The following is a 12,946-nucleotide window of genomic DNA, read 5'->3' as shown; positions in this document are numbered from 1 at the left end:
TACATTTTGAGCAAGTGACACGCTTCTGCAGGTTATCAACTTGGTTTTGCAGTTTGTACTGATTGTTTTGAGAAATGCATTAACTGTTGTGCAAATGAAAATAGTGTTGTGAGAAATGCACCAAAGCCACTGAGAAAAACGGTGAATAAAAATTTGTTAACATTTTTATTCTTTTTAAAATAATTTTAAATTTTTTTATATAATTTATATTTTTTAAATATTTCTTTTTACCATTTTATTATTTTTTAAATCATTTTAAATGTTTTATTGAATTAATATTTTCTTTATATATTTTTTTTAATTATATTTTTATTCTTTTTAAAATCTTTTAAAAATCTTTAAAGAATTATATATTTTTAAGTCTATCTTTGTTTTTTAATTAAAATTCATTAACTTTTTCTTTTTAAAAATATTTCCAAAATATCAACACAGATAATAGCTATTCAACGCATTTTTAAAATGACTAGTTTTAATAATTAATTTCTAATAATTAATTTATTTAGTGGTTTATTCTGTAGCCAATCAAAGAAGAAAAAAATGTAAAGAGGGTTATAATAATGAACTTTTAAAATGACTTTTATTCCAGCTAAACTAAAAAAAAGACAAAAAAATAGGATAATAATTTGTAAATTTCAACTTCAGCAATATAAATTGGAAATTAACTTGATAATTTAAAAAAAACATGTATATTTTTTTATATTTACATATATAATACTTATATATAATACTATCTGTCTCTGTGTCTGTCTAGACAGACAGACAGACAGTTAGTTAGTTAGACAGACAGACAGACAGACTTTCCCCCATAACTTACACTCCCCATAACCATTGCACTATTTAGTACTGCACACTCAATATCATTGCACTACACTGTACAAACTCATTTCTTCATATCCATTGCACATACACATTTGAAAATGTATGATATGCATATCTCTCTATTTTTAACTCCTGTTTATAGCAAATAACAACCTGTACATTATGTTCATATCTATTTGCATCCCTGATTATTAATAGCAATCTGTACAGTATGTGCAACTATTTGTAAATCTCTGATACACTCTTTATATTATGTTCATAGTACATCCATCTGTAAATATGACCATATTACCCATAGTGTTCTAATTGCACATATAACTTATACCCCGCACTTGCTATTGCACTCCTGGTTAGACCAAAAATGCATTTCGTTGCCTTGTAGTTGCACATGTGTAATGAGATGTGTAATATATATATATATAATTTAGATGTGACTAGTGATATGACAGCACTAGATAACTATATTGATATTGATGTAACTATATTGATAAATAACTGCTTTTTTTTAACCACATATTCACCTTAAGTGTGTTTGCTCTATTGTTCACAGGTTAAGTTGTACCTCCATGCCAGTGTTGCGCTGGACTCTGGGCGGCTCATCATTGACAGGCAGGACGGTGATGCCGACGGTCAAAGATGGGCTTCTGCGGTTGATGTCGAAAGCTGAGGCCGTCAGTGTGAAACTGTCCTCTGTGGTCTCGCTGCTGTCATGGTAATAAAGCACCAGACCCTGCTGGACCTGAGGATACACACCGTATACACAACAGACATCAGAAATCCAGTCACACACACACACTTAATCCTTTTTTCTGACCATTAGAGCATTTCTGGGTTTACACTGGCTTTATTTTGTTGTTTTCCAAGTGAAGAGGCAATTAAACATGTTTTTACGCTTCTGTTTCTGATAGTCTGACTACATCTCTCACACTCTCGCTCACTATATATATATATATATATATATATATAGTACACTCATCGTCCGCTTTATTAGGTACACCTGTCCAACTGCTCGTTAACGCAAATTTTTAATCAGTCAATCACACGGCAGCAACTCAATGCATTTAGGCATGTAGACATGGTCAAGACGATCTGCTGCAGTTCAAACCGAGCATCAGAATGAGGAAGAAAGGGGATTTAAGTGACTTTGAACAGGGCATGGTTGTTGGTGCCAGACATGCTAGTCTGTGTATTTCAGAAACTGCTGATCCAATGGGATTTTCACGCACAACCATCTCTAGGGTATACAGGGAATGGTCAGAAAAAGAGAAAATATCCAGTGAGAGGCAGTTCTGTGGGCACAAATGCCTTGTTGATGCCAGAGGTCAGAGAAGAATGGCCAGACTGGTTTGAGCTGATAAGTAACAGTAACTCAAATAACCACTCGTTGTAACCGAGGTCTGCAGAAGAGCATCTCTGAAAGCACAACACGTCCAAGCTTGAGGCATATGGGCTACAGCAGCAGAAGACCACACCGGGTGACACTCCTGTCAGCTAAGAACAGGAAACTGAGACTATAATTCACACAGGCTCACCAAAATTGGACAATAGAAGATTGAAAAAACGTTGCCTGGTCTGATGAGTCTCCATTTTCTCGCTTCTCATTCAAAACATTTTATTTTTTTAATAGCGGGTGATAATCGCACCAAAACGTATTAAAGGGTAAGTGAATTACAACCGCGTGAACTTTTCTGTAACCGACGGTAGTAGTGCTGTGCGTTATTTGTTTAACCCTTTAAGGTTACGTGCTGACTGACTGGCTGACTGTGACAGGTGCGTGATGAGTGAGGCCAGCAAACACGACGTATAGCTGTTTCACTTTACTTCAGAACACATTAATACCGCTCTGTAGGTCTATTGGAGACATTCATAAATATTCCTAGCAAATCTAATAAATGTTGGAGACATACTCGTTACATAAACGCACTAAATCACACTTCAGCAGCGTTTATTTTAGAGCGCACAAGATCTGTGCTCAGTGTTGCCAGATGATGCTGACTGTTTCCAGCCCAAAAGCTGTCGAGATCACAAGCGTTTATACACTGTTCTAAGCATATGTATGCAAAGAACGGGGGCTATGGCATCTCTTTGGGAGATCAAAACAGGTTTATGAGGGCAAACCGGGGCTGGCGGGCACGCCGTTGCAAAACCGCCCAAATTTTCACTATCCGCCTATGTCACTTTTTCCCCGCAAAAATAAATTCAAAACCGCCCAATCAGGCAACACTGTACGCTTGAGCAGTGCGTATTTGAGGGCGCGCAACAAGAGGAAATCTGTGCGCAAGCAAAGAGATTCGTATGCTGTAGGCTATTACATAAATGCGATCTCGACTCATAATACTGTGCTCAAGACATTGGTCATTGAAATAACGCCACAGGTAGTTAGTAGATCTGTGTAAAAAAGGCCTGCCGCCACAGCTGGAAAAAATCCTAGAGGAAACACTGATATATATATATATATATATATATATATATATATATATATATATATATATATATATATATATATATATATATATATATATATATATATATATACATATATTTATATACTAAATAAATGAAAATTACCAACTAGCTGTACAGCCTATACATAAATATTTTTGGATTGATTACAGCTTTGCCAAAAAATAATTCTCCTTTTCATTTAGTACTAAACTGGCATATTGAAAAGACAAAACGGCACAATAAAACTATAATAGTAAACTAAGAAATATATAAATATAAAACAAAATAATGAATATAACAATTACAACATTCATAATTTTATGAATATAATAAATTATATTAATAAATATTACATTTGTTGCATTAGTTAAAAAATCCAACTGCTTTGCTGTTGTTATCCAATAAATAAAACATCTTTCATGACAACCGTAGTTCCTGTTTTCAGTGTTGATTTATGTTGCTAACAATATCACACTTTTTGCCATTTGTATGTATAGTATAGTAGACAAATGACACAGAGAAAGTATGGGCACATCATGATTTTGTCACGATATGATCCTGGATTAACATCTACGTTGATCCTGGAACATCATTTTTGTTGGAAAACGTAATCCATACCTATTCCCTACCGCTAAACCCAACTATAACCGTAAATTATTCCCAAAATCAGAGGGGAATAATAGTTGGGTAACAATCGTGTAGAAGTGCATAAACAAGCCTAAGCCTAAACTTAACAGAAACTGTAAACGTATCCTTCAATTCTGATTGGCTGATTGGAATGTTGTTCCTGGATCGACATAGCTGTTAATCCAGGAACATGTCCTACTTGGTGAAATCAGGTTGGTGTAAAGTATTGCATCTGAAAAATGCAAAACATTAAAAAAAATATCAGAAGTCAGACTCAATCACGTGTCCAACTTTTATGTACAGCATTTAAGATGCTCGTGAATAGTAAAAGCTGTTCTTCCGAATACAGACCCATAATTAAATGTACATCCGTCATGCTAAAACTGGATCAAACGTGGGTGGTCAGATGCACACTTTAAACAAAGCACAGATTTAGTCAAACAAACATAATGCAAAGCTCTAGAAAGCCTCACAGCTGCTGTTAGCCTGTCCGCGGGTCAGACGTCTGCTGCCTGTCATATGCTGTACAGATTGTAACAAACTCCAGATGATCAGACTGCTAACCGCCTCTCTGCTAACCTTAACAATCACTCCTCCATGACCACAGGCACTCACATTTTCCTCAGAAAATCATAAAAATCTTGTTTTTTCGGTCATATTTTTATCAATACATCGTTACAGCTCATGCAGTGTCATGCGCTAACCGCTAAGCCACAGCTTATGCTAACAGATCTCTTTTTTTTTGGCAGAGAAAAGCTTTTCTGCCATAGTTTAGACTGCAGAGTCTCATGTTTGTCAGGAAATCAATAACTTATGGCGGGTGTTTATGGAAGATGTCATTTGTAATAGAGGTGAAAATGTCATTTCTTGCCATTTTTGTTTGTTTATAGGAGGCATTTAGAGGTGACAGAGGAGAGAAACTAAATGAGGAGAATATCATTAGCTTTATTCAGGTCACTTAATCTTGTTTATGACTCTTAAAATACTTAAAATAAGCTGCGTTTATATGAGAAGTAAACTACTTAAGATATTAAGCTTTACCTATATATGCTAATCATACAGTATTGCTAAATTTAACACCCTAACCCTGCTACTGTTCATTAACTAGTATCTAATTTCATGCTACTAGTTCTTATTTAGTTTTTTTGGTAACACTTTATTTTGATGGTCAAGATGAGTATTAGTAGACTGACTGCTTAATATCTGTTGATATGCTCCTTCAACAGACATTTAACTGACATTAAGAAACTTTGCAAGTATGTGTCAGTTTACACTAACCCTAATCACAACCCCAACCCCAGCCTAACAGTCTTCTTAAAATCTAATGAGAATTAGTTGGCATGTAAATGCAATGTAACTTAAATTCAACAAAAGGACCATCAAAATAAAGTGTGACCGTTTTTTTTAGCTATTAGCATTTTTCCATGAAGTACAATGCTAATATTGATTATTTTACAACTACTTTTTAAAAAAGACAGCAGTACTTACTAGTATAGGTTACTAGTTCTCATTCATTAGTACCTATTTCCCACATAGAAATGATATCCCTGCTGAAAAAATCAGCTTAAACCAGCCTAAGCTGGTTGGCTGCTTTTAGCTGGTCGACCAGCCTGGTTTTAGAGGGCTTTCGACCATTTTCAGGCTGATTTCAGGCATTTCTAGTCTGGGTTAGCTGGTTAGGCTGGGAGATGACGAGCTAAAACCAGCTTGACCCGCCTGGTTTAATGGAAATGGCCAAAACTCCTCTAAAACCAGGCTGGTTGACCAGCTAAAACCAGCCAACCAGCCTAGGCTGATTTAAGCTGGATTTTTTTCAGCAGGATGGCAATCAAATTTAACATTTAATCTATTCAACTTACTAGTATCAATTTTCATGCTAGTTTGTTTTAGCTATTAGCATCTTTTCTATGAAGTACTATTTCTTTATCTGCTAATATTTATTATTTTACTAGTACTTAAAAAAGAGATAGCAGTACTTATTAGATATTAGTTCTTTTTTATTACCTATTTACCTTCATGCAAATTACATATAATTACTGTATATCTAATATATTTGAACACATATCACAAAATACTAAATATATGACATACTTTATATTTGTAAAATCCACATATGAACTTATATGCAGTGGTGTGAAGTAACAAATTACAAATACTCCAATTACTGTAATTGAGTAGTTTTGCTCAGGAATTGTAATTTTCCCAGTAGTTTTAAAAATGTGCACTTTTACTTTGCCTTAAAGGACACCTATGGTAAAAAATCTACTTTTCAATCTGTTTGGACAGACATATGTGCATGTATGGTGTATAGACCGTCATACTGGGGTGAAATAAACACACCCAGTGCTTTTTTTTTCAATTTAACAACATAAAAACGGTGGACCAATTGGAGCGGTTTTCAAACCGACCGCAACTTTACGTAGGAGTGCGATCCCCCCGCCCACCAATATTGATTGACAGGCGCGTCATCATATCCTCAGTTTGTTAATTCACGTCCGGCATTTTTAGCGTGAGTCGAAGCGATATCACTAAAGGAACACCCTTGCTCTATTTTTAGATGCAAGGCTCATTGGGCTCAACACAAGATCAATATTCTCCACATTATCGCTCTAATCGGAATTATTGGTTGTATCTTTAGGTAGGTTTGCAAACATGTGTACTTCTCATTGAGTCTACCTTATACTTCAGCCGTTTGCATTTCTCGCAATCCCAGAAGCTTCCTGTGATCTTAACTAGCATGCGTTTTAGAATTCTAAACATCGGTTTCTATCAGGGTACACTCAAGTCGACGGCTGGGCGCCGCGGACCGCTGCAGAAACCTATGTTTAGAATTCAATAATGCGTGGCGCGACATTCGGGATACTTCATGTATCTGCTGTGCCACAGATAGTGTCTGGTGTGCCATGTCGCGGCTTCGAGCGGCGAATCCGGTGCCTCAATTAAAGTTAATTCAGTGTGCGTGGTTATTAGTTTCTGTGTACAAGCTCGGCACTTAAAACCAGCACAAAGTTGGCTGTAAAACTGTACAAAGACACATATGATTTTGTACTCTCTGCTTGGTCTGTGTCCGAGTTGTACATGTACGCCTGAATGCTGATCCTCTCCTCCTCCTTTCAATCTGCCTGTCTGTGTTGCAAACACAGAGCGGGTCATGGCCCCGCCCCCTCGTTACGTTGGGCGGGAAGCCGAAACTAGTCTACATGTGAAGCAACACACCCCTAAATCAGCGAACTGTGGACACGCCCCTAACATGACACTTTTTAACACATTATAATAAAAATGATCTGAATTGTTTTTTAAACTGAACCTAAACTGGCACACTCACAAGAACCATAATATTAATATTAAATTATAAAAAAGAGGTAAACTATGTGCCCTTTAAGTACATTTTTAGTGCTGTATCTGTACTTTTGCAGTCAATAATTTCTTTCTTTCTATGGTGATTGGCTAAAGTAGAAAAATCAGTTCTGCGATTCCCGTCCAATCAAATTGCACATAGGAAGTAAAACACATCATACTGAACTACCTCAAGACATGGGCGTTAATGCAGCAAACCTTTTCGAAGCATTACAGATGTCCAAGAAGATGTCCAAAATCTTTACACACAATGACCCAGACTGTTTATAGACTGCATGTCACTGATGAGAAAATGAAGGTTGTCGACAGTATGATGACTGAAATCACCAAACAGCCTTTAACAATCACAAAAAAGGAATGAATGAAAATAGGAAGGAAGGAAGGACCGAACGAAAGAAGGAAGGACCAAACTAATGAAGGAAGGACCAAATGAATGAAGGAAGGATTCATGGAAAAACTGAACAAACTAAGGAACGAAGGAATGAATGAACGAATGAATGAATGAACAAAGAACCAAATGAAGGAACAAAAGAATGAAGGAATGAATGAATGAGTGAACGAATGAAGGGAGGAACAAAGGAAGGAACAAATTAACGAAGGAACGAACTAACAAACGAATGAATGAATGAAGGAAGGACAGTACAAACAAACAATTGGAGGAAGGAACGAATATAGGAAGATCACTAAATGCACTACAGAATGTTACGTGTACACATCCCTGTACAAACTGCATGTAAAGGCATCAGCCATTCACAATGTAATACTCACTGATCGCTACTCTTGAGTACTTTTAAAAGGGCTACTCATGCTTTGAATAATATTTACAACAGATACTTTTACTATATTTGCACTACATTTTTGGGCAAGTAATGGTACTTTTACTTGAGTATGATTTTTCAGTACTCTTTCCACCACTGCTTATTTGTCACATGTAATTATATTTTTCAGATTTCTAGATGGGTTCATAAAATATTAACACTTATCTATTAAATACTACAACTTAATTAGATACTGATACTTATTATTAAATACTGCTACTTTTTCATTAAACCTTATGTTAGTAGACCTGCCATATTGTTCTGTAAAACAAGTTTTAAAAAGCTCATTAACTTATTAAGAAGCCATTTGATATGGCTAAATATGTAATATAGCACTTATGCTAACCATTAAGCCACAAGTTCTGAGGTAACAAAAGCTTTTGTGTCAAAAACCTGAGCTTGATTTGGTTTCTTCCACCGCCTAGTCAGTAAATCGTTGAGTTTGTCAGGAAATCAATACTGTTAGTGACTGTTTACAGAAGATGTCCATTTTCTAAGGCTGGTGAAATGTTTAGGTAACACGCTAATGGGTGAGGATCTTTGTTTATTTGATGTTTGACCTTTTTTGGCATTTATCAATAATATAGCAGAGAGAGGAGAGCGAAACGAGATAACAGAAGAAGCAGAAAAATCACAATTTGTATACCACAGCCCATTGTTTCTGAGTGTGTATACTAGTGCTAATCATATAGAGTGTGTATGCTAAAGTTATATATGTTCAATGCTAACTTCAAAGAGCGTTAACGTTTTGGCTGCAAATTCATCAAGTCAATTTTAAAAATAGAAAATAGAAAGAGATCCCACATTCAGCCTATCGTTTCAGAGTGAACAGTGCATCTGGAAAGTATTCATAGCGCTTCACTTTTTATTCCAAAATGGATTAAATTCATTTATTTCCTCAAAATTCTGTGATTTTTCAGGTTTTTTATTTGTAATAAATTTGCAACAATTTCAAAAAATCTTTTTTCACATTGTCATTATGGGGTATTGTGTGTAGAATTTTGAGGAAATAAATGATTTTAATCCATATTTGAATATGGCTGTAACATAAAAAAATGTGGAAAAAGCGCTATGAATACCTTCCGGATGCACTGTATATGCTAACGCTAAACATATAGACTGTGTATACTAATGGTAATTATATATTCTTTTAATGCTAACATCAAAGACTGCATTAACATTTTGGCTGCAAATTCATCACATCATTTTTTTGCAGCTTATGGTTTGATTTGTAATAGCATAGCATGTATGCTAACTGCTAAGTCACTTTTTAATTCTTTTTTTGTAGTGGAAACCTGAGTTCATTTAGCTGCTATTTACTCAGTAGATTGTTGTGTTTGCCAAGAAAATCAATAGTGACTGTTTACAGTAGATGTCAGTTTTCAGGCAGGTGATATTTAGCTAACATGCTAATGGCTGTAAATCTTTGTTTATTTTGCATTTGACCTTTTTGCCATTTATCAATAATATAAATGAAAGGCAGTGAGAGGGAAAATGGGATGGAAAGATAGAAAAAAACTCACATTTTGCCCATTGTTTCAGGGTGTATATGCTAACGCTAATCATGTAGCATGTGCATGCTAATGTTAATCATATATAATGTATCATCAAAGATCAAATTAACGTTTTGGCTGCAAATTCATCACATCATTTTTTGCAAAATTCCACATTCAGCCCATTATTTCAGGGTGTATACGCTAACACTAATAATGTAGCCTGTGTATGCTAATGCTAATCCTATATAATGTAACATCAAAAACAGAGTTAACGTTTTGGCTGCAAATTCATCACATCATTTTTGCAGCTTATGGTTTGACTTGTCATAGCATAGCATGCTAACTGCTAAGCCACTTTTGAGTCTTTTTTTTGTAGTGAAAACCTGAGTTCATTTACCTTCCGCTGCTATTTAGTCAGTAAATTGCTGTGTTTGCCAAGAAAATCAATAATGTTAGTGACTGTTTACAGTAGATGCCAGTTTTCAGGCAGGTGATATTTAGCTAACATGCTAATGGCTGAAAATCTTTGTTTATTTTGCATTTGACCTTTTTTGCCATTTGTCAATAATATAAAGAAAAGGCAGTGAGAGGGAAAAAGGAAAGGAAAAAGTCCACATTCAGCTCATTGTTTCAGGGTGTATATGCTAACGCTAATCAATATTCTTTACTTGTTGACATGAAAAATGTCCTATCGATATAGGCTACATCACTAGCAAATTCATCATGATATGGCTAAATATGTCAGGTAAACAGATTCGTGTATGCTAACGCATAAGTCACACGCTTTGAGAATGCAGATGCTTTTGTAGCAAAATTGAGCTTGATTTCTTTTCATATGCAAATCACTTTTTTGTTGTTATGAAATTGATAACTGCTGGTGACTAAGATGGTTATTTGTGTAGCGGAGGAGGAATGTGTTTCAGGTTGCTTTACCTTGAGATGCTAATACTCTTTCTCATTCATTGTTTCGAGATGAAAAATACAGTGGAAATCAATGGGAAACAAATAGATTTGGACACTAAAATCATCTTCATTTATGTTCCACCAAGAAACCAAACAGGTTTGACATTGCATTATGATAAGTAAATAAATGAATTTTTAGGTTAATATTAAAGATATAATATTATTAATGCTAATTTTAGCTTAGCTATTTGACTGTTTTTAGCCTATAAACACCTTTTTAATGATAAATAAGAGAATAAAGGAATTTTTTTCAGACTGCATTGCTGTGAGATGCCAATTCTGATTCTTTTGAATAAAAGTCTTTGTGAAAAATATTTGTTTGGATACCAAAACATCTTTGTTTATGCTCCACTAAGAATGAAAATGACACATGTTTGAATTGACATGACAATGACTAAATGATGACAGAATTTTGACTTTTGGGTTAATCATATTATTGATATTAGATTAAGTTTGATTTTAATGATATTTCATGTGTTACAGTAAACAGTTGAGCTTCTTATTCAACTGTTGCTTAGTCTGTAAATCACATTTTGTTATGAAATCAATAACTTCAGATGATGATTTTAATTTTTGCATCAGATGAATTTCCAGATTGCTTTGCTGCCAATTCTCGTTCTTTCGAATCTAAGTCAATGGGAACCAAATTTGTTTGGATACAATATATATATATATATATATATATATTTTTTTTTTTTTTTGTGTTTAACCAATTTTTTTTTTCACGTTTAGGTTAATTATATTATCAATATTAGTTCAAGTTTGTTTTATTGACATTTGATGTATTACAGTAAACACTTTAGCTTCTTATTCAATTGTTATTTAGTTTGTAAATCACTTTGTTTGGTATGAAGTTAATAACTTCAGATGACTAAGATTAAAAAATTTGCAGCTGAGGAGGAATTTGTTTCTGACTGCTTTGCTGTGAGATGCCAATTTTCATTCTTTTGAATGGTAGTCAATGTGAAACAAATTAGTTTGGATACCAAAACATGTTTTTTGTGCTCCACTAAGAATGAAAATCATACATGTTTGAATTTACATGATAATGAGTAAATGATGACAGAATTTCCACTTTTAGGTTAACCATATTATTGATATTACTTCAAATTTGATTTTGATGACATTTGATGTATCGCAGTTTAGCTTCTTGTTCAACTGTTGTTTAGTCAGTAAATCACAATTTTTGTTAAACTGATAACTTTTGATAATGATAAGATTTGTATTTTTGCAGCAGAGGAGGATTTTTTCCAGATTGCTGTGCTGCGAGATGCCAATTCTCATTCTTTTGAATCAGAGTCAATGTGAAACAAATTAGTTTGGATACCAAAATATCTTATGTTGTGCTCCACCAAGAATGAAAATCCCACATGTTTGAATTTACATGATAATGAGTAAATGATGACAGAATTTTCCATTTTCAGTAAATCATATTATTGATATTAACCTCCTAGGGCTCGAGTGTCCACATACGAGGACAGCACATTTGAGCTCTTAAGTGGCTATTTAAAATACTTTAAATGTTTTATATTTTGTTACAGACATACCGTGTCATCCTGCAACTGTTATGCAGCATATGAAATGTCCCAAACCATATTTTTAACTGGCCAAAATGGGAAAAAAATTTTGTTTTTACTCTCTGATAGTCAAAGCAAGTTAAAAAATGTTCTATGTTATATATGCATTTAAAAAAATCAGAAAAAAGTGTTTTATGTAAATTCGGACCACGAATCCACATATATGGACATCATTTTTCTCTAAAAGTACATCATAACAAAAGATGATACTTAGATTTTTATTCTAATTATGTTCCAATAAGCCCAAATAGCAAAGAAAAATAAAAACTGCATGTAAAAAAACACCTTGGGCCTTAAGAGGCTATGGTTGTTTTTAATTACGTAATTCGACGTATTGCAGTAAACAGTTTAGCTCAGGGATCACCAAACTTGTTCCTGGAGGGTCGGTGTCCTGCAGATTTTAGCTCCAACCCTAATCAAACACACCTGAACAAGCTAATCAAGGTCTTACTAGGTATACTTGAAACAATCAGGCAGGTGTGTTGAGGCAAGTTGGAGCTAAATCCTGCAGGGACACCGGCCCTCCAGGACCGAGATTGGTGACCCCTGGTTTAGCTTCTTATTCAACTGTTGTTTAGTCTGTAAATCACATTTTTGTTGTAAAATTGATAACTTCAGATGACGTTTTTAAAGAGCCCATATTATACATGAAATAGGGTCATATTTAGGTTGTAAGGGTCTCCAACAACAGTCTAATATGCATGCAAGGTCATAAAACACTTTGATGGTCTTATAATCTGCATTTATTTTTACCTAATTATCCCAACGACTCCCATATGAATCGTTCAGCGATTCATTTGTTCCCAACCCCCTCCTCAGCGCGAAGCTAATCTGCGCTGATTGG

At 34.6% G+C, this 12,946-nt stretch overlaps 1 protein-coding gene across 1 annotated transcript in view; it reads right to left on the bottom strand.

Annotated features, from left to right (window-relative positions):
- The window catches only part of cspg4 (chondroitin sulfate proteoglycan 4), a 117,834-nt gene that overhangs the window by 20,090 nt on the left and 84,798 nt on the right, over positions 1-12,946 (bottom strand). The window contains exon 5 of the mRNA XM_056451875.1: positions 1,382-1,558. Coding sequence (XP_056307850.1) covers positions 1,382-1,558 — 177 coding nt within the window. The remainder of the gene's footprint in view (positions 1-1,381; positions 1,559-12,946) is intronic.

The sequence above is a fragment of the Danio aesculapii genome, chromosome 25 (genome assembly GCF_903798145.1).
Source record: "Danio aesculapii chromosome 25, fDanAes4.1, whole genome shotgun sequence".
Lineage (NCBI taxonomy): Eukaryota > Metazoa > Chordata > Actinopteri > Cypriniformes > Danionidae > Danio > Danio aesculapii.
Note: the sequence above shows the minus strand (reverse complement) of the source record. Positions and strands in the feature narration are given on the sequence as shown.